We start from the raw sequence: 22517 nt of genomic DNA, 5'->3' as shown, positions 1-22517 counted from the left end.
GCTGAAAGGTTGTCTGTTCACAGAAGGCTCTATCTAATGTTTCTGGAAAAGTGACTGGATAGGTTATGGTAGCAAAAAGGTTGATCACAGCCTTGAGAAGATTGTTGGGAAAAGTTTATTTCAAAGCTTTGAAGAGCTTAACCTGGAGGGCTTAGGAGAAATATAACTGGACTGTTGCTCAGTGGCCCTGATAAAAGTAAACTTTGCATTTCATTCAAAGACAAAGGTTCAGGAGTCTGTAGGAAGAGAGGCTCAGAAGCCAAGGTGTTACGGGTCAAGTGTGATGTCTGTGATGTGCTGTTAGTCTGCTTTGTTTTATTAGAAACACAGCCCTCTACCAGGAGATTTTAAAGCACATTATGCTTTTATTCTCAAACATCATTGCCAGTTTCCTTTTCTAGCAGGACTTAGAACCTGCCCACAATGCCAGTGGTTTGCTACCCTTGGTAATACTTTGCTCTATTGGGTGCTAACTGGCCTTACCTGGACCTTAAAGTATAGCACATCCAAAATTTTATCTTTTTAAATGTTTTTATTCATGGAAATGAACTTTTTCGTGATATTCAGTAATGTTTTGGCTTTTACATCTACTATTATGACTTGGGATGTGGTTTGCTGTATTTTAGCTGACATCAAATGTACTCTTTATTTATGAAATATTCTCTTCACGTCATCTGCCCAAAGTCTCTTTTTTGGACACCCTGTTTCTAATGGGCCTCTGCAGTGGAAAATGTTTTACTTAAATTCAGTCCACTGAAGCACTCAGCTGAGCATCCCTGTCGACACTTTGAGCATTGGCAGAGCTGAAGCTGAAGACCACCTACTATAGGCAACTTAGGCTGATTAGTCAGTCCCCCCCCCCCCCCCCTTTTTTTTTGTCTTCAGATGTTCTGTGGTAAGTTTTAATGTGCGAACTCTGTAAGTCAACCCAGGTCTCTTCGTCAGCAACCATAGATGAGGTCAGTCACTAAAAATCTATCATAGTAGCAAATAGATGTGAATTTGTCAGAATGTGTCCATTTTAGAATAACACCTTTTAAAAGTCAAATCATTGCTCAGCATCTTGCTGATTATCATAAAGAATTTTACATCCTAATACTAGCCAAGGTTGAGTAATCATGTCGACAGGCCCAGCTCTGGTTGTCAAAAATAAAGTCAGAAAATTTTACTTAGACATTACTATTTGAACCACTCTGAGGCCATTAGCAGTGCAGTCTCTGTACATATGGGCAGAGGAAGATATGTTATACATATTCCATCTGTCATGCATTAACTCCATGATAAAATGGTGAATGTGTCTGTTTTCCTCTCAGCTCTTAATCTGTTAATGGACAGATGTGTTAGAAATGTGAGAGCACAATGAAACAGGGTGAAGATGCTCACAGCTCACCTCTTCAAACAGACTCAGAACAAGAGCAAACAGCACCAGACAATACACTTTGAGAGTCAGGCTTTTCAGAAAGACAAGATTGCAGGAGAAACTCATCTGCTTCTAGCAGCCGCAATCCACTCTTAGTAAATTCACCCCTGAGTTTTTAACTACAGTTATTGAAGATAAAGTGTTGTGAAAGATTATATCCATTTTCAGAGTTTCATCTGCATTTTTTTTTCTCTGTACTGCATCCTCCAGGTTAAATGATGATCACAGTATAGTTTACCCTTGAGGTAACATGAGGGGATATCTCCCACATGTTGCCTCTCCTGTCACCAGTAGCTGTGATGTCTTATCTGTCATCTAACTGAAACATGGCATTCCTAATATGTCATCAGGGTTAGCGCTGGTTAACACAGAACAACCAACCTTGTATTCTCTCTGATCAAAGCCTTGTCCTTATCAAAGCTTGCCATCTGTATGAGCTCCACGAGGACCCTGTGTTGTTAAAGACCAGTATATAGAGTGCTGTACTGATTTGTATTGTATTGACTGAGACTGGGCTGACAGCCACGCTGAGAGAAAAATGGATCGGCCCCTAACTGTCCATCAACAAGAGAATTTTGTTTCTTCCTCTTTTTTTTTTCTCCTGCTCTGTCTTTCCTTTAGGCTGAGCAGCTTTGTAGTGCCTTCACTTCGTGTCCATCCTTTCTCCTCTCTCTGATTCTCTCATCTTTATCTTTCCTCTTTCTTCCTGCACTCAAAATCACAGCTCGGCACACGCCCCCACACCAACACACTCACACATACGCATGCCTTAGCCCTTAGTTCAATTGAATGACTTTATTGTTACTATTGTCTAGCAGGAACAATATCACCAAGGCAATTTATAAAATGACAGCTTTCGAACACTAATAAATGCTTTTTTTTCCGTCTCTGTCCTGGGTGATTATTTGGTTCAAAGACATAAGCTCAGTAAACCCCCAGTCACGGCTATATCAACCAGAGCTGTAACTGACAGACGCTTTTATTTTCAGTAAATGTGACAATTACGTATAAATGATTTAATGACATTCTATCACTGCCTTTAATAGCACATATGTTCAGTGTTTAAACTTCCCACAGAGCCACATCAGAAGGCTTTAAGATGAGACCCAACTGCAGTCTTTTTCTGACCATTTCTTCAACAGAGACAGACAAAAGTATTTACTGTGTAAACAGCCAGCTTAGACCGAAACCCAATGTGTGTGTGGCCAGTCTCTAGAAGTAGAATTCAGAAAGTTGCAGTTCTGAGCTTTGTTTGCCATTAATCATTCTTACTGAACGGTTACGGGCTCCTTTCCAATCAGCCTTCTGTATCACAAGTGGTAAAAAAAAAAAAAAAAACACCCAGACTGGCTCAACTTGTGCAAACAGGCCATGAGGGCAAAGGACCTGGACCGGGAGCTTCCATGGATGGGTCATAACCCTATCTTGGCATTGTCGTGCAGAAGCCCCAAGTCAGTAATATTAATGTGTTGGCTCAAGGTTAATCCAGCTTTTAATTTATTGAGCAACATACTTTATTAGAGCTGTGTGTTTTTGAAAATGTTTAGCCTTTCCAGCTTTTTTCCCAAAGTCACTTGGTACACTTTTGGTCCAAAGAGACATTTTCCTACAACTTCTCAATGCAGTGCAGCATCAAGTTGAACAAGCTGTCAAAACCTGTAGTCATATCTTTACCCTCTCATGCATAGTGGTCACTGAAGTGGAGTTAATTCAAAAGCCTTACTAAATGCAGGGTTTTGTGGATTGATTTGTCATCAGGGGCTTCACGTAGGTTGTCGCTGTGGCCCCCCACAGTAGGAAGATTCCTGGTTCAGTTATGTGTGATTAAACAAGGAAGACTGTGATGGACTGGGACAGGCTCCAGCCCCCATGACCCAAAGATCGATAGTGAAAATGATTGATGGATGGATGGATGGATGGATGGATGGATGGATGGATGGATGGATGGATGGATGGATGGATGGATGGATGGATGGATGGATGGATGGATGGATGGATAGATAGATGGATGGATGGAGGACATCAGCCACTTAGGTGGATATTACAAAGTCACCCTATGCATTGTCACTCACTTAACACTTTTTTCAAGTGTACCATCATTTCTCCAAACCCAGATGTTGAGATGGTCGACAGATGTTCAGAAATAGCAGCTCAGAAATAACTTACCAGTCCTTTTTCCAAAACAGATTGAACAGATACGAACTTGTTGTATTAAAACAACTGCAGAGCATATCACGGTTTGAATTTTCAAGACTTGACTCTTTGCGGGGTGAAGATTAAACATCTGCCTACCGGGTTGTATATCATTCATTGCTGCTATATATATATATATATATATATATATATATATATACACACACACATTAGTTACAGTTAATATCATTATAAAGACATGTTTGTCTTTAATATATAATATATAATAATCTTTTAATACATATTTTATTTTATAATTTATTTATAATTTTAATAATCTTTTAATATATATATATATATATACACACACACATTAGTTACAGTTTATATCATTATAAAGACATGTTTGTCTTTAATAGTTGATGATTATTAAGTTTTTCTGAAAAATGTGTATGTTAACACAACAATCCAATAAACCCATTTTTTTCAGCTTAGTACATCAGTTTGTTTTGTTTCTTCAGATAAAGCTCACATCAGAACCCAATTTCTTACCATACATGTTACATCCAGCAAACTTTTACCCATGTGGATTTACTGATAGGGTGCTCAGGCCGACAGTTCACTGACCATAGTGCCAACTTTTATTCTTTTCATGTTGAACTTTAAGAGAAATAGCTCAAAGCATTTTGGGTCTTGGAAAAAGTAAATTTAGACCTTTACTATGTAATTCCTCCATCTGGAGCCTGTTGTCGTCATCATGCCTAAAATATTCGTTGTGCTTTGAGCATATGAACAAATAAAGGAATCTTTGAACATTAATACTGTTTGTGAATGCTCAAAGCTGCAGGTCTTGGTGTACGGGGGGCATCTGCAGAACAGCCTGAATGTCACCACAAACACACTTATGCAACCATGATCAAGCTATATCTGCAGGATTGCTCACTCATGCCTATAGAGGCAGCTTTCACTGAGCACTAGAAAGAGAGGAATCAGTGGGGCATCATGAGCATTTGTGAGTGAGTGAGTGTCGGAGGTGGGCGGGCAGGTTTGGTAGGGGGGCGGCTGGTATGTAGAACAGACATGCAGAGAGATTGCCAGGTATTACTGTCTGCCAAATATTTCCTTTTGATGATGTAGCTGCAAGAGTGGCTCATTGCAAAGACAAATCAGTGGATGAATTGTTTATGAAATGTATCTGATGGTATTAAAGTGATAAATTGCCTCTCAGCTTGGCGGCATTGTGGATTCAGAGGTGTGTTTCTGCATGTCAGGGAAGAGATTCTCTGCTCTGGTTTATGTCGAGGAGATTCCTTTGTCTATTTCAAGCGAGAGGAAACCCTCTATCTGTTAGCTTGCCTATCCCTCCTATTTTCTGCTGCAGTACACAACACACAGTTAAAGGCTCATTGTCACTTCCAGGCAACAGACCTGCCTCCTAAATGTCATGTTGTCCAGAACAAATGTAAACAGCGGTGGTCTTTGTAATACAGACATTTTAACACAGAAAGGAGTCAAACATTCACTCTAGCTGTGTGAGTGTGGTGTCAGTATACCCACACTACAGTTCTATGTGGACTGACCCTTGAAGTCAGCGGTTTATTACATCAGTCAAGGTGATACTGAGTTGACTGACACCTTATCACTTGAAGGTCTTGCAGCTTTATAATTTACACATGATAATGCAGGGATAAGAGTAGAAACTGTAACTACAAAAGCAGTCTCCTAACCACCTGTATGTGCAATTTTTCCACAGGTCTTTACAGAGTTATAGATTATTCACCCAGGTTAAAAACTAACAGACCCAGTGATTGAGAATAAAGCATTTATAATGAGTTTCAAGTTGCAATGTGCTTTCATGAGCATCCTTTAGTGAAACAGACTTGGTACAGATAAGATATGATATTCATAAGTATTTTTTAAACTAATGGTCAATCACCTAAACATATAACTTGTTTTGTTTGTAACAATGCTCAATGAGTGGCCCCCCTTCAGTCTGGCAAAGGAATGTTCTATAGTAGCTGAGAAGGGACAAACTACTGAAGGCAATATGCATTTTTGTATTTAGTGAGTTGCCAAAACTGCACCTGTTCAGGAGCCAAAGAAGAAGAGAGTGATTGTACACAGAAGAGTTTGTGTGTATGGAAGTTTCTGATCTTAAAAGTGACAAATGGAGAATCATACTTAGCTGAGGCTTTTTGTCCTCGAAGGTCGCTGTCACTTCACCAGCAGGAGACGTGACTAAGAGAGTGTTTCACGCCAGATAGATATAGCAATTTCTACACACTATGCATTTAACTGAAGATGTGAGCTTCTCTAATTCAGTTGAGTTTGCATAGAGGGTCATTTTCAGGCTGCGAGCTGGTTTTTACAATGTTTAAATGTGACATAGCAGTGCTTCTGTTTTCATGGAGTTGAACTCTTTTGTTGTGTGTCCCTTCAAGACAGAATCCACAACAAATTTCCCAAAGAGGACTTTTAAGTATATCTTATCTATCTTATCTGCTGCCTGCTTGTTTGTCGATGCTGACTTAAGGTTGAGGTTCCTCTCTTGATTGTTTAGGGGAGTCTAATTATCCCCAGGGCTTTTTCCACCCCAAATACAAAAGAACTGCTAAAGCACTAAGCAGAGCAGGTTCAAAACTCTTGTCTTTTTTTAGATTGTTCAACATGTTATCAACCTCTATCAAGAAAAGAAAAAATGAAAAAGTTATCCAGGTTAGACGATGTAGGTAAATGTATGAAGTGGTTGGTTATACCAGGGGTCTTGTCACACCTTGTTGTGATCCTGTTTTACATAAATACCTGCTAACCATACAATATCCTACTTATTACCCAGCTACTAGCTTGAGATACGAACACTTTGGCAAAAAAAACAATAAACGCAAATGACTAGAAGATTATTCTGTTGATTTAAAACAATTGTTGAATACAGTATTAAAAGTAGTCCCAGAGATTCGATGTCAGTCAGCGTTGTAGTCTTGGTATGCCCCATCTAGGGGTGGCCAAGACACAACATTAAAAGTCCCCATTTCAACTGAGTCCCAAGCAGCCACAGGAGTCTTCTAGAAAGTTTAGACCGTCAAGTGGTACTATTTATTTTCACACCAAGGTTACAACAAATTAAATAACTTAAATTCTAACAAATTAACATTACTACACACAGATCTCTACAGCTGACGTGGCCGGTTGGAACACGGTCGAGCTGGGGGTTCCCTCCTCGCTGCGGTGACATCACTTGGCTGCTTAAATGGAGCGTTTCCCTCCTCCACAGCCAATCTCAGGTGCTCTGCTGGTGTTCTTCGACCACTGGGAAGCAGGGGCAGCACACCTGATTAAGTGCTCACACTGATGCACACACACACTCACACTCACGCTGAGGGCGCAGAAACCCTCACAATCAAACATAAAGAAAACATAAAAATACACTGCAAAATACATCCAGGGTCGTAACAGACGAGTTAACATTAAAGTGCCCTTATCCAGCTTCTCTTCTTCTCTATGCTTTACTGTTGACACACCAACAGGATCCAGTATGAAAATATTCATGCTGTTTAGCCTGTGGAATACGCATGTGAACCATAGCTAGCATTTTTGCGATGTTACTTACCACTAAGATGCTATTGGAAACTATTGGTTTAGCCTCAGCTTGTGGTCTCTGTGATCAGTTTGTCCCTGGAGTTGCTTATATTTGTGACAGATAATATTTGTCTTCAAGGGGTTTTGACCAATCAGAATCAAGCATCTTACACCGCAGTAAGATCACTTAGCAAGCTGGGTTATAAAATGTTTTATTGTCTGGTGTTGAAGGGAGGTTGAAAAGCTTATTCAACAGAGTGAAACTTAAGATTGACGTAGGCTGGTATTAGTCCAGTTCTGTGCTGGACTAAAGAACAAAAGCACATCACCAGCTTAATCTGATAATAATGTCAAACTTCAAAGCTGAGAAATCTACTTAATATGCAAAGTGGCTGCCATTAGAATGATAAAGTTTCTTCTCTTCTTCTCTGCAGTTCCCCCAGTCATCCTGAGACTGGCTGAGCCCGAGCAACGCCACGATACCTGCATCGAATTCACAGTCCGGGGTTACCCTCATCCCACACTGCGCTGGTTCCACAAGGAGAAGGAGATTATCCAGAACGAGTATATCCGCACCGAGATGGACTTCTACCAGGACTATTCAGAGGGTTGCCTCAACTTTCGGAACCCAACACACATCAACAACGGGAACTACACTCTGGAGGCCAGCAACTCTCTTGGAACAGTTACAAAAACGGTGTATGGTCACTTCCTCATGGCCCCGGGCATCGATGACGAGGGTGAGTGGATGCTTTCTGACAGGTTGCTGTTCTTTGCAGTGCATGTGGTTGCGGCTGACAACACCGCTGATACCATAATCACAACCTAGTGTATGCTCATGGGTAAAATGGCGTTTATGCAGGAGTTGTTAACACATTTTCACAGCCCGAACATCCTTTTTATCTTTCTGAATTTTGATAGAAAAAAAGACACAGCAAGAAAAGACAGAATCCTGCCAAGTTACTCCCTGAATCCCAAAAGAGCTGTATGGCCCACTTCCTAGGGATGAACATTAGGATTGGAACAAGTCTTCCACTAGTTGAATATCTTGTTTAAACTACCTGTTGGGGGAATTACAGGTTCTGGTCCAGGTGGGAAAAACTATTGGGAGCCTTTAGTTTTTATTAAAATCTCCCTTCTCGGAGTGCAGGTTGTGGAGCCGATCCCTGCTGGCTGGATCACAGCCAGAGTTCACCCACAGTTCAGTCCAGTAGATTGTTCACTTGCAGTTCATACTGAGTTCACAGGAAGGGGGAAATAAACCCACAAAGACTGGCAAATTTCTCCCCATGGTCAATATCCCAAGGTTAATACCTTGTGTCAATTTATTGACATAGCGTGACTTTCTCTGTCTTCTCTTTTGCAGATATAGTGGAACTAGGTGAGTGTTTCCAAGTTCAAATGTTATCCCCGCTCTTTCCTCCTTCTTTACGTTATGTCTTCTACTATTTGTTTGTTTGGTGTCCCGATGCAGACACAAACACAGGTGTATAAGTGTTCTATCGCTCTTACTTTGGTTACCATGGAGAAATTTGTTTACTTTGTGTTGTAGTTTGTAAAAAGCTGTGAGCAGTGCTGCTCTGTTTTCTGGACCCTGATGGTAGTATTAATCCAGGGAGGCTTTGGGAAACAAAGCATTCATACATAACGCCGTCTTCTCACCATATGTCTTGCTGGAGGGCATCACAAGATGTTCAGAGAGGAGGCAGCAGTATTTCATCACTTCCCTTGCTTGTATCACCACAGCCAACAAAAACGTTTGAGAGGTCCGGCCTCGAGTCAACAACCCCCCCCCCCCCCCCCCCCCCCCCCCCCCCCCCCAAGCACGCAGGCAGGCACGCACACACACACGCACACACACACACACACACACACACACACACACACACACACACACACACACACACACACACACACACACACAGCTATACATACCTTTTTTTGGTGTAGAGGGGCTAATGCTTCAGAATATCTTTTCCCCTAAAGATGGGCTTGTTGTAGGTCTCTGGACTTTTCTATAGACAACCATTGAAATTTTTAAACAACATTTGGTTGAAATTTTTCTACCATTTCCTATTTTTGTGGGCCTCAGAAAATATACGTGATGCTTCAGTGTTTTCTGGACAGACCCCCATTTACTCATGCTGGTAAGTTGGCAGCAGCACTTCAGCAGCTGGGCTGTGATGCATGGGTCAACCTGCTCCCAGTTTATTGTTGCCACACCTGTTGCAAATCCACAAGTCCAAAATTAGTAATCAAAATTGACTGACCAATAGACCGACTAAAACTTAACAGGATACTAGTAATGAGGGTCTTTCCTTGATTTATTTTACTGGAGTCAGAAAGGAACTTTTCTGATATTTATACATCCACAGTCTAGGAGGACTTCTCTCTGAAAGTCCCTGTGTGGACTTTATAAGTAGTCATGAAATAGTCTCATTTCTAGACATTTACCTCATTATCCACAATTTAAAATGAAATTATCATTGCCCTAGTATCCATGGTTGGCTCTGTCTCTCTGGGAGACTGTTATCCATTCATGGCACGTAGACCAAAAGTTCCTTTGACAACACTGAACAGTCTGGCAAGTTTAGCAGAGAGAAACCAGATCCGTCCTTTTGGGGAGATTGAAAACTTCCAGCAGCTCTTATATTCTATTATACAATCTTTTGGAGACCTTGGTAACATAAATTCGGCTCCATTTTTTGAATGCTAAGTTGTGTTAGCTGGGGTTTATGAAATTCAAAGTCCCCTTGGATATAACCAAAGGCAGGACCAAGCCTAAGTTAGCATAAACTCTGCAGTAGCTAGTAGCTACATCAATGCCCAGCTGTTTACATGGAGCTAATTCTACACAGTGAACCTGCTGGTCACAGTCAGTCTTGTTCCCTCTTAACTTGTTTCCTCTACAAAACACTCTTGACGTTGCTCACTAACTTCCTCTGTAGTCAAGTAAGTTAGCTAGCTTGCCTGGCATGTTGATGTTTTTAGCTTTGTTGTACTATTTACAACTTATAATTCCATAAAGGAGAGCATGTTTTTTTTGCATAAACTAACACTGGCGCTTCTGATCATTAAGCACAAGCAAAGGTTAAAGGATCCCTCAGCTGAGCTGGAGATAATCCAGTATCCGTCTGTGGGCTAATGTTGTTTGCACATATATTTAAATGGGTAAACATGCCTCATATGCCTTCAGATTGCAGGTCAACCTAATCAAAACAAGGCCCACAGACATTTGTACCGTACCTGACATGATTCAACTTCATAATGCCCAAGTATAAGTCTATCCATTCATCTCATCATTTAAGTGTGTGCACAGAAGTTACTCTATCAGGATTAAAGTGCACAGCACAGCTCAGCGCAACAAAGAGAGCAGATGCTAACAGCTCATCAGACCCAAAACAACAGCAAACAAGCTTCTTGGCCATTTTTGCACTAAATTATCATGAATGGAATACATTATTGTGATTCAGATCTTGGGATGTAGCAGATATTTTAAACAATCTACACACAATCATCTCTGGTGCCAGTAGCAGCCACTATCCAGTTATGGTAAATTTTCTCCTCAGCCTTTGTTTTTGGTTACGTCAAAGATAAGAGCAAATGCATCCACCTCCTGCTAAAAGCCAGTGTTGCTCTCAAAAAGGCTCCGATCATAATGCCTGAGTGCATATTTATGGGAATTCAAAACCAGACAGACATTTGACATGAAGTGACAGTTGCTCTTGTTAGCGATTGGACTGAGCTGGGAGCGTTTCACTCATCTGTAGACCTCAGGTTGTAGTTACTCTATTTAAAGTAAATTGTATTTGAAATTCAGTGTGCATAACCCTACTCCTTATCTAACCCCCATCTAATGAGCCACAGTGTAAACAAACAAGTTCCCACCCCTAAGCTGGTGATGTGTGAGTGTGTGCGAGGCGGGGAGTGCAGTCATATTGCTGGAATGATGCTCTGGCCGGTTTGCACATTAAACCTCCCGTGTGTGATGTGTGGTTTGGCCTCAGGCTGTTGTGGCAGCCTCACAGCTGACGGCTTAAACAAAGTAGGCTGGTCTGATCTCTGACCTTCATCTGAGTCTTCTTCAATCTCCATATTAGGCCATTCTTTCTAATCAGCCATGGATTATAAAGCTGCGGCGCGGCCAGGGACGGAGATGGATGGAGGCGGGCTGTGTGGTGAGCTGCATTAGGCAGGCAACGGCACATACACGCACAGTCACACAGCTGCTGGGAGCGAGGCAGGTGAGGCGAGGTGTTTAGGTGATGGGAGTGTGAAACATTATAGCGACGGCGCGAGGGAGTTCAGGCGGAGAAGGCAGAGTGACAGGCTGACTGATACTAATGCTGCTGAGGAGAGAGGAGGGCAGAGGGAGGAGAGGAGAGAGCGATGCACCGAGGGCACACATGCACACACACACACACACACACAGCTATGCACTGCAGTGTGCTGTGTGTGTCTAAGCCAGTGGCAGCCAGTCTACCATGTGGCCATTAATTTGCCCACAATTACTCTCTGATGTCCTGGCTGGAGGCCTCAGACTGGAGTTTCCCTGACACCAGCTCATTTCGTTTCAGGACTCTGTCTCAGTCATCTTCCCTGTACCATCCTCAGATCTCTGCTGTTTGCTAAAAACCCCGACAATGAAGTCAAGCCAAGTAGAAATTCAACATTAAGGCATGGGTTTCATGCTCATTTTGAGACATTAAGGGCCTGTGTCTACAAAGAAGAGCTCTGCCTTCCTCGAGTGGCTGCTCAGAGAGCGTCAAGTAGAAGATTTGTGAACTTTTGGATAGACGCCGGCGTTGTCACCTTTGTTTTTTCCAGGCAACCAATCATGTGGAGTGGTACTCATTACCCTGGTAGCCAAGAAAACAGAGGGCAATCCTGTCCTGGCTGTGAATTTCTATTCTGACAGAGTTCATCATGAAGTAGGAACAAAGGCACACTTGCAGATCAGCCAGAAACGGCTCCGTCTAACAGCTTTTTGGAAGAAGAGCTGATGTTCACCCTCGACCGATCATACTTTGCACAGAACAACACAACAGGGTCATTGTACAAAGTAAAAAGGCTGCACTCTCTGGATGCTCTCAATGAAAACAGCATCAAAAAAATAGAATTAAGTAATATAAAGGTTGGATGGACGCAAAGGGGTGAGGTAGAATGTGTTATAAAAAAGTGGCTGTCAAGATGCTGTTGCCATAAAAACAAAACTCATGTGCCGTATTTTCTTTCCCCGCACAAGTGCTTCATCCCAGAACTCCTCAGTGCACTCCCAGTGGATTCCTATAAAAAGAGCTATGTGGACACGAGTCCTGACATAACCTCAGAGCTCTGCCTCCTGACCTGAGTCCAGCAGCTCTGTTTGAACATTTGGGTCCAGTTGTTCAGCCGAAGATGTCAAGTCAAAGTTATTTTGATTCCTTTCTCCCTGCTGATTTGATTTAATCTGATTTAGCATTTGGTGCTCTTGGCTTTTCGAGCTTCTTTTCAATATTCTTCTTCTATTTGTGTTTATTCCTAAAACAGCTGTTTGAGTCTGTGTCTTTTTTCTGTGTTCAAGCTTGAGCATGCGTCTGTGCAACTATTCAACTATTCACTCTATCTGTAGCTTTCCTCGTAGACCTGAACATGGCTTAAAGTAAATTCCAGCTTTTCTTACTGACATTGAAACAGGCTCCAGTGTGCATTCAAGGCTGTGCAGGCCTCTGACTGAAGGCATAAAAAATGCATTGTTCATCAACATTGTCTCAACCCCCAAGGTGAGGCAGGGTTCCTCCTTTCACATCAGTGCACTTCCTCAAAAGAGGACAAGTCAAGAGATTAAACATTTATTCACTTGTCAGAAAAATAATAAGATAACTTTTTCTAAGAGTTATTTTACAAGGAGAAAAATAAAAATGAGAGGAACAATAATTATTTTTCAGCTGAAAGCTAAAATAATATGACTGCTTGACTTTGTGAAGACATCGACTGTAAATATGTGTGGGAGTAAACCACAGCCGTTAAAGATTTATTCTCATTACAGCTGCTGATGCCTCTTTGTGTTTCTGTGTTGCAGTTCCTTCGACGCCGTCAGATGAAGAATTAGGCCGGCCAGATGAAGACACATTTGGGGTGAGTTTTCTCCTTAATGATGTTGATGAAACAGCTGCTAAAGATGCTGCCTGTGGACTCGACACAGAGCTGCTGTGTGAAGTAACACAAATATAAAGTGGGTCTTATCTGTCAGAGGACCCTTGTAGCAGTTTGTGATGTGTGTCGACTCACAGGAAGACTACAAGACAACAAACACATGTTCAACTCATTGTTTAGAGTTGTATGTTTGGATGCTGATGATGTTGACCCTAGTGAGGCTTTATAACAAGTATGTGCTGCAGTTAAAAAATGTAAGGTGAGACGGGATTCTGTTTAAAACACCTGTGAGGTATTCCACCATAGCCTTGATCAGAGAATGAGATACCAGCATTCTCCATGAGCAGGAAAAGTAAATTATTGTTGGATAAAGCTCAAAGGGCCAGCTTCACCTGAGGGTTGCATGACTTAAACACTCACCTAACCCATGACAAAAAAGGGAAAAAGAATTTATCTTTCTCAAAAATCAGGCATAAAGGGTAAAATGCTCCACATACAGGCTTACTGAATAAATAGTGTCTTTGTGCACCTGTGCTGTTAGCATTCACTCAGCGGGCCGATATACAGTTAAAACAGGCAGAATATAGACCTATTTTATGCAGATGGCCCATAAGTGCAAAAAACACTCTGTTCAGAACTGCAGGCTAGGGCTGAACAATTTCAGAAAAGTATCTACTTGTGATTTTTTTGGACCAATTTTGCGTTTAGGATTTAGAATGCGTTTTTGTTTGGGAAGGACTTTTATCTTCTGCATTATTCACTATACAGAAGTACTACGTCATTCAATAGTACGACCAACATGACAAAGGATACTGTCAACATACAAACATTCCTTTCCTGCAATTTTTTAATTGAAAAAGTGAAAGAAACTCTGTGAAATTTTACTGATCTCCAGTTGTCAGTAAGAGAAACATATTATACAGAACAAGGTGAACAAGGGGAATTATGGAAGAAAATTAGGGCCACTTGGAAAAAAAGAAAAAAACATCAACATTTCAGAGTTTTGGCTTATATCTCAGGATTCTGACTTCAGTCTTAGAATTCTTACAATTTTTCTCTGAAAAAAAAAAAAAAAAAAAAAAAAAAAAAAAAAAAAATATATATATATATATATATATATATATATATATATATATATATATATATATATACTTTTTTTCAGTGGCCCTAATAATCTTACACAAAGTTCGGATTGTAACCTTAGAATACTTACTTTTTTCTCTGAAAAAAAATGGACTTTTTTTTTTTTTTTTAATAATTATTATTTTTTTAATTATTATTATTATTTTTCTTTTAGTGGCCCTAATCATGTTCTGTAGGGTATGACTCTGCCAACCACAGTCATTCTTTTGCAGATCTCTGCCAGAAAAAAAGGGAAAAAAAAAAAAGCAAAAACAAACAAACAAAAAACAGCAGATTGAATTTTGCATGTTTTGGGGAATAATAAATAAAAGTATGCTGTATTTCCTCCAGGTCTGTGTACATACAACTTTTTTTTTAATTTTTTTTTATTTATTTTATTTTTTTAATTTCAGCCTTTGCAATCTGGAAATTGCACAATATCATATTGTGATGTTGGTTTCAATTCAATTAATTGTTCCCTACTGTAGGCACTGACAGCTATTTAAAGGAAGGGTGGGATATTACAGGCTTATCAGAGATGGTGGAAAATAAATCTCACAATTTAAAGTGTAGTTTGGTATTTCTAGTAAAAATGACAAAAGTAGCAACTGTATCAGGATTATCATAAAGACAGTTTCTTGTGGTTAAGTATTGTTAAAGATAAAGAAATTTTACAACAAGGGTTGTACATAGTTAAACTGTGTGTGTTTACATTATTCAGAAAGTTATTGAAGCACACAGGTAGGATCACACTTTATACCCCATCACTTTTTGTAACCTGACCGTATTAAACCAGAGTTAACAATTAAATAATCTTTCACAAAGAAAACTAATATCTTAAAAAAAGATCCTTTTTCAATATATTTATTTCTGTAACAAATTTACACTTTTGGCGAGAGTCACATCTGTGAGACAGTGGGTGATGGCGCTCACAGGAAATCCAGTCCTCATCAGACCTCACCAGAATCAACACAACAGGAAGACTCATCACAGTGCCTTCATGTAAAAATAGAGTAATTATTCTGTAGACAACAGTCTAATCACAGCTCCTGTTCCCTGCTGGCAATAAAATAAAAAATGCAAAATGAAGATATTTCTGCTTTGAGATCATTGACAACTATGTCAGATTATTTAACACTGTACCAAGGATGGGAACATTAAATCCTGTAGCTGATGATTACAAGCAAGCAAGGCAGCGGAAACGAAAAACAGCAGCAGTCTGTTTGCAATGACAAGAGATTCATGAATTCAGTCTTGATCAGAAAGTACTCAAACTACTGTGAAAGATTAACTCCTGTAACTCTCATGTAGCAGACATTGGAGCTGATCTGTGTCTAAATCTGGCAGTATTTAAGGATCATACAGAGATGAATATTTAGTCAACTGGAACACATCACAGCAAAGTAAGCAGCAGTAGTCCATGTGACAGATTTTTATCAAAATGTCGCAGATTAAACTCTGATTTTCAGCATTTAAGGTGATCAGAAATCTGTAAAGGATTCCGACGTGAGCGCATTCCTCTGATCACTGCCTGGGTCTGACGAAACTTTTTCTTCTTCTCAAGGTTTCCATCGCCGTGGGTTTGGCTGGCTTCGCTTGCGTCCTGCTCCTCGTCCTATTTGTTCTCATCAACAAATACGGCCGGCGCTCCAAATTCGGTATGAAAGGTAAGTCTATTCAGATAGCCAGACGAGCAGACAAAGCAGGCAGATAGATAGCTTTGTTTTTTAGTCGCCTTTCTGCCAGTTGCATCATTGTGCTATTGAGTCCATTCCCCCAACTAATCTTCTCTTCAAAGACCTTTGTTCCCCACCAAATGTACATATGCAGTTAGTGTAGGAGTTTGAACTCTTTACTGTGCTGCAGCCGTTTCCGTAGAGGACTTCATTTGAAAAAAAAAAAATCCCCCGTGGAATGGATGATGAATGATCTGTTGCGGGGCGCCAGAGTTTTGTGTTGCTGCAGATGAATCCTGCTAAAGGCCATACATTTACAATCACACATACACACACAGGCTGCTGGATCAATACTAAAGGGCAATGTGCATGCAGACGAGGTCTGTGCATTCACCTCATACATTCACTGTGTCTGCTGCGTAGAGTGATCCTGAATTAATTAGTGGACTCAGGGCTGTCGATCATGCTGAGGAACTCAATAGGATTAATATGCTTTTGTGCATGCTGAGCTTTCATTTTGTGTCAGCTCCAGGTTTTTGCTTGGCTCTCCCTGGCGTTGGCGTTGTGGAAAAGGCGAAAGCAGCCGTAGCTCTGATCTAGAAGTAGAGAGGAGGGCAGATAAAGGGGCGGACAGTATAGATGCTCGGGGGTCCTGTGGTTCAGGCTCAAGCATTTGCCCACCAAAACGCAGCTCTTATCAGTTGGCAGGCCCTCGTGGTTTGATGTAGGTGAGCTTTTTTATCCCGCACAAAACATTCGTCTCCTTTCGTCTTTAGGTTGAGGTGCAAATTTCAGCTCACAATTTTACTCCATGTTCACTTGTCTGCTGGTTTATTTCAGCTAAGTCGGCTGGTTTGTGCCAATAACTATCAAATGTCAATTGTTTTCATTGGAATTTAAAGCAGCAGCCATCATGAATGCTCCTCTTTTCACACCAGAAGCAAAGCTTGTAGCATTAGCAGCTGCCAACCCTTAATTAGCTACTTTACAGGATTAGAGTCTGTCACTTACCTCGGTTAGGGACAAAAAAAAAAAAAAAAAAGTCTTCTATAATTATTTAGGGGGCGGCAATTATTATTTTGACCCACAGCTGGCTCTGGGTTTTATAGTTAATGAAGCTTCACAGGCGTGTTTGTTATGTCATGGCTAGTCTTCTAAAGCTAAGCTATGCTAACACAGTGTGTCCACACAAAGGCAACAAAGATAACACACACTGATTGGAAAATAAAAGGTTGGAACAAAAGCAACATGTCACAAAGACGGTGTGACCCTTCGTGTTGGTGTGTACGAGATAAGGTTTAATGGCTGCCTGGCGGCTTGTTAATGATGCGTCTAGCACATTCCTATTCCCTTTGCTCCAAAGCACCTTTAAACACTGTATGATAATGCATTTTTCACACAACACAGTAGTTTAATATTTATTATATCCACCCACAGTCAAGAAAACAACAGATATTTAGTCTCCCAGGAATCTATTTGACACCATATTTCTTCCTCTGGCTTTCATACCTAAGAATGCCTTGCTTCATATATTTAGCAGCTCTGAGAGACTAGCATGTAATAATGCACACAGGTTTGCTGCAGCACTCTCTGCAAATGATGCTTCAAATGCGTTATAATTTGTCCTCATGCAGGAGTGATGAGGAGTGTAATTCACCTCCTTGATGGCAAGGTCCAGATCCGTCTTGCACACTGTGGGGAATTCTTTTAAAGAAATGCATTGAAAGGGCAATCTCACTGTGCACCGCATGCTCCTGCTACAACGCTCAATGATTCATACCATGTGTTTAGATTGTGAGCTGTGGTCAAGGGCATCTCAGCAGTTTCTGTCAAGAGACCAAACAGCATGTTGTAGGTAGCATGGGTGTTTTTTTTTGTTTTTTTTTTCTCATGGTACACACACTCACAAAACTCTTTGCAGCCATGGGAGCATACCTGGTAATACCAGCATTTTGCATTAATAGAGCAGTCATCTGATTACCTATATTCAACAGCCCAGTGTGTCATTTTGCCTGCTTTGTATGGTAAAGTACATCCAGAATCATTAGATATATAAGAGTTATTACCAGGTTAGCATGTGTTTTAATGGTGTGTAATTTGTCTACTTCAATTGTATAAAGCTCATATGATCACACTCATATGACATTTCACTATAACTACACACTGAGCTGAGTAAGCAGCCTCTCAGGCTGTGTGTGAGTGCATATATATATATATATATATATATATATATATATATATATATATATATATATATATATATATATATATATATATATATATATATATATATATATACTTTTTTCTCTTTTTTTTCTTTTTTTTTTCTCCCTCTTGGGACATTCTTTACATTTGCATTTGGTTTATTTATTCATGTTAGAATGTAAGAGAGCATTAATCCTTTAGCAATTTATTCCTGTTGTGCTTTTGTTTCAGGCCCCTCTGCTTTAATCAAATCTGTAAATGATAAAGAGTAGAAAAATGACACATATTTATTAACTGTGAAAAATAAGGAAGCCCTAATTGGACAAGCACCCATACTTTATATCTTTTTTCCTGTTGAAATGAGTGTTTCCCAAGAGATGGCCTCATGAAACCAATGCGATAGTGAAAGTGATTGCAGTTCCTTGAGTGCCCATTTGAGGCTGTTTCCAGAAACCAAAGAGCCCTCATTTGGTACCATGGCAAACATGTATAAGGTGTGATGTTTTACCACACATCTGGTTTCCTTTTGATCAAGGTAAAGAGTGATACATGAGCTTGCATCAGTGGGCACACAGCTGGGTTGACACACAGGCTGTAAGTGTCTGTTTTTCAGAAAGCAAAGAACCAACCTCAGCTCCTCCTCTTTGTCTGTGTTGAGGATGGTCACACTTAAGGATGAGTCTGCATTTCCATAATGATGGAATGATGCCCATTGTTGGGCTTAGAAAATTAATTTAAGGATTAGTGAGTGATGTCAATGAGGTAATGTTGAAAGTTGTATAAAAAACACAATCTTCAACTCTAATTGTTTTGCATAGTTCTCTTTCTTTATCTGAAAATAATTATGTATTTATTATATGAATTTGTCTTGGATTATGAACGTAATTTATTGTGATATTTAGATAAAGATATGGAACAAAGGGCCAGTCACTGGGATGGACATTACATCTTAAAGCCAGGACAGCTGTGATGAAACTTGGGGTAAAATCTACCTTTACTTCTTTTAGAGAACACAAAAAATGTAGTTTGTTGTCAGAGTATTTAGCAAAAAGCTCCAACTTTAACCTTCAAATGCACAGAGAAAACCTGAAAAATAAAAGCTGATGTAGGTGAGACTGTGATGACATCCACTAAAAAAAACCAAAAACAACAAAAAAAAGTGAAATATATTGATTTTTTGCTAGACCCTATTGATGGATGTTCTCTCAGGGGCTCTTACAGTGCAGTTTAAGATGTAGGATATCTTAAACTAATTTGTTTTTGTTTCTTTGTGTGGACTAAACTTGAATCATGCCATAATGTTTCTTGACTTGATACGATTAGCAAACAAGACACGATGATGTTATGCTGTTTTCAGTTGGTGGTGTGAAACAGCAGACTGCAGGTTGTGTACAGTGATACGGTTCAGTGTAAATAGAGATGCTGCTCACTGTCACTGTGAGCAACTAAAGGTTCGAAATGAAGACGGGTGGTGTCAGTGTGTGATCTTTCTGGACCTCACGCTGCTCTGTACAAAGGCCTGATTTGCTCAGTGTGTAAGTGTGTGTGTGTGTGTGTGTGTAAGTGTGTGTTCTCCCCTCCCACTCTTGTTCTGGAGAATCAGCTGGAAGGCCTGAAGAAGTCATTACCTTTGGATGGAGCCATAATGGATTTTCGCTCCACTAAATCACTGTGGCTCTTTTGGCTGTTGGAGTTTGATCACCGACCGTTTCTGGGCATCCAATAAAAACTCTGTTTTTATTTATTTTTTTCTTTTATGTGGATGGAGTGTGCATGTGTGTGTGTGTGTGTGTGTGTGTGTGTGTGTGTGTGTGTGTGTGTGTGTGTGTGTGTGTGTGTGTGTGTGTGTGTGTGTGTCTGCACTGCATTCAATTGATTTGCTAGCATTTCAAGGCCCACCGCCAAGTCTGTCCACTGGCTGCCTTGCATTTACAGCTCTGACTGATATACTCCAGCTCTCTTTATGTGCGTGTAATTGTGGTTTTATTTAAGATACTCTGCCTGTCTTCATGTGTGCACGGGAGCATGCACAGGAAAAAGGACTCTCTATGTAGAAAGGAGAAAAAAATGTTGTCCTAATCAATATATTGTCAACCCACCTCCTGGACAAAATATCCTGCAGGCTAAGCAGCCGGTCCATCTCTCACATTGTGATTCTCTCCAGCGGGCTTTGAAGTGTCTTTCACACAGAGTTTTGTCAGCAGGGAATCAATAATGCTTCTTTAGAAACAGACACTCAGCATGTCAGTAATAAGTATTACGCTCCCCTGTTATCTTTTCTTATGTTGTGGGAGAAAATTACTCCACCCCTGCTGCTGTAAGTGTAGCCGATATACAACGAAATGTATATCATTCTGTCACCTCGCTTATCTTGCAGGCCAGACGTGCTGTATAAAGACTTATTGGCTGCACCATTTTTTTTCTCAGCTGGAAAGTGCAGTAGATCTGCTTTTTAAAGCTGTAACTGACTGCAGAAGCAGAAAACTATGCATAGATAACCAGGACTACATGGATTCTTTAGGTAAACAGCTCAATATGATGCACTTCAGCCCCCAAAACTCGGTAGAATATTACTGATAATGCAAAGCTACCAGAAAGTTGAAACCTTTATTTTTCATTTCTGATTTCCTCTGGCACATTCAGTGTCATTTTTTTGTACATAATAGAAACTTATCTAAATCCAAAGTTGGAAAATAAAGATATTCTGAACTGATTCTGTGTGCACCAACAGGGACAATGCTGCATTGTGCTGCATTCTTGGTATTTCTGGGTCTCATCCACAGTGGCTGCTGGCAGCTGCTGTGTGTTTATGTAAGGAGCAGATGATACAGACTATTTTTGGACACACTCCATGGCAGAGTTTGAACTGAGAGTATACAGTCACAGACAAAGACGTAGGTGAAATGACACAAGGAAAGTGACAGATGATGGAGGAGACGATGTTGACTGACATTAAATTTACGAAGATGAGACACTTTTTTATGATTACTTCAAATATGTACTTTTTGTTGAACTAAAAAAAAGTTGATGGGTTTTTTTATGCTGTTCTATTTATAATTTTAAAAACAAATATATTTTTGGTTTGATACAGCCAGCTTTTGAACTTTTAAAATGTACATGGAAAAAGAAATCAAAGATACAGAAGCTAGCTATCTTGATATAGCTTGACAGAGTAGGAATATGCTTTTTGGCTGTCTGCTGTAACTTTCTCTAATAATCCTGCTTAACGCAAGCCAAACTGATGCTGTTTGAAATTCAGTGAAGGTGTGAAAAACAACAAGTTCTGGTTTTACCTGCTAGATCTCTCTTTAATCTTGGCCAGGTGTGCTGAGTCACTGTGAGATGCTGGACTACCTCACGGATTAAAAGCATCCAACATCCAGGATGATATAACTTATTAATATGAGGGCTTTTGAGGAAATTATTGGCAGGCTTTGTTTCTGCTGGATAGAACAAGCTCTGCAGTTTCCCCTGTTTCCAATCTTTCTGCAAAGTTAGCAAAACACTGGCTGTAGCCTCATTTTTGCTGAACAAGTATAAGTAGAAATATGATTACACATGCTAGCAAGCTAGTTTATAATGCTAATGAGTGTGGAATAAAAGTTAGTTCAGACAGGTGGAGACTGAGGCACACTGGGGGAAAACCTCATTCTTGAAAAGGGGCAGCAGAGGTACCCCTTGGCAGGGTGGTTGTTTACCGCCCTCCCTGTTGGTTAATACCCATGCAGGTCATAATTTTATCTGGTCAACTCGTTAAATTAGTGCTATTAGTCCAGGGCTGTAAGCTGCTATATGTCGTCTGTGCTTTTTTTTCATCCAGGTAGTAGAGTATCATGGTATTAAAGCCTGGTTTGTACTTCTGTGTCGACTATGCCGAGCTATACCACAGGGTCTGACACAGTTGCATTTTCATGGCAATGGCCTCAAAACTCTGCAGTACTGCAGCGAAACACATAATGGTAATGTTATCGGTATGATCATTAGGTTGCATGTTTCCAGTCCCCCTTGGTTTCTTTATCCCCATTTCCAACAAGCTGTTCAGTCCGGTTCCTTCCGGCACGGCAGGCATTTCACGGCATTTCCACTGACTAATCCCCCAAGTAAAAGGGTATTAGTGGGGGACATTGTGTCACACTGCTATGGTATCACACTATTATGTTATTGATGCTGCTTACATGTCGCCTACCACGAGGGGGCATGGTTAGCTGTGGAAACACAAACAGGACCAAGCTTAACCGAGCCAACCTGTA

The 22517-nt window shown here is 40.4% G+C and overlaps 1 protein-coding gene across 4 annotated transcripts in view; it reads left to right on the top strand.

Moving 5' to 3' along the window:
- ntrk3b (neurotrophic tyrosine kinase, receptor, type 3b) overlaps window positions 1-22517 on the top strand; it is a 352741-nt gene that overhangs the window by 207597 nt on the left and 122627 nt on the right. For 2 of the 4 annotated variants that reach the window (XM_074666174.1, XM_074666171.1), the window contains 4 exons: window positions 7564-7869; window positions 8496-8510; window positions 13191-13246; window positions 15951-16053. In XM_074666174.1, the coding sequence (XP_074522275.1) occupies window positions 7564-7869; window positions 8496-8510; window positions 13191-13246; window positions 15951-16053 (480 nt within the window). The remainder of the gene's footprint in view (window positions 1-7563; window positions 7870-8495; window positions 8511-13190; window positions 13247-15950; window positions 16054-22517) is intronic. The other 2 variants (XM_074666172.1, XM_074666173.1) reach the window with 2 other exon arrangements.

The sequence above is a fragment of the Halichoeres trimaculatus genome, unplaced genomic scaffold (genome assembly GCF_033239565.1).
Source record: "Halichoeres trimaculatus isolate MK-OKI-2021-1 unplaced genomic scaffold, fHalTri1.1 fHalTri1_scaffold_3, whole genome shotgun sequence".
In the NCBI taxonomy this organism is placed as follows: Eukaryota; Metazoa; Chordata; class Actinopteri; order Labriformes; family Labridae; genus Halichoeres; species Halichoeres trimaculatus.
This window is presented reverse-complemented; position numbering and strand designations above follow the sequence as displayed.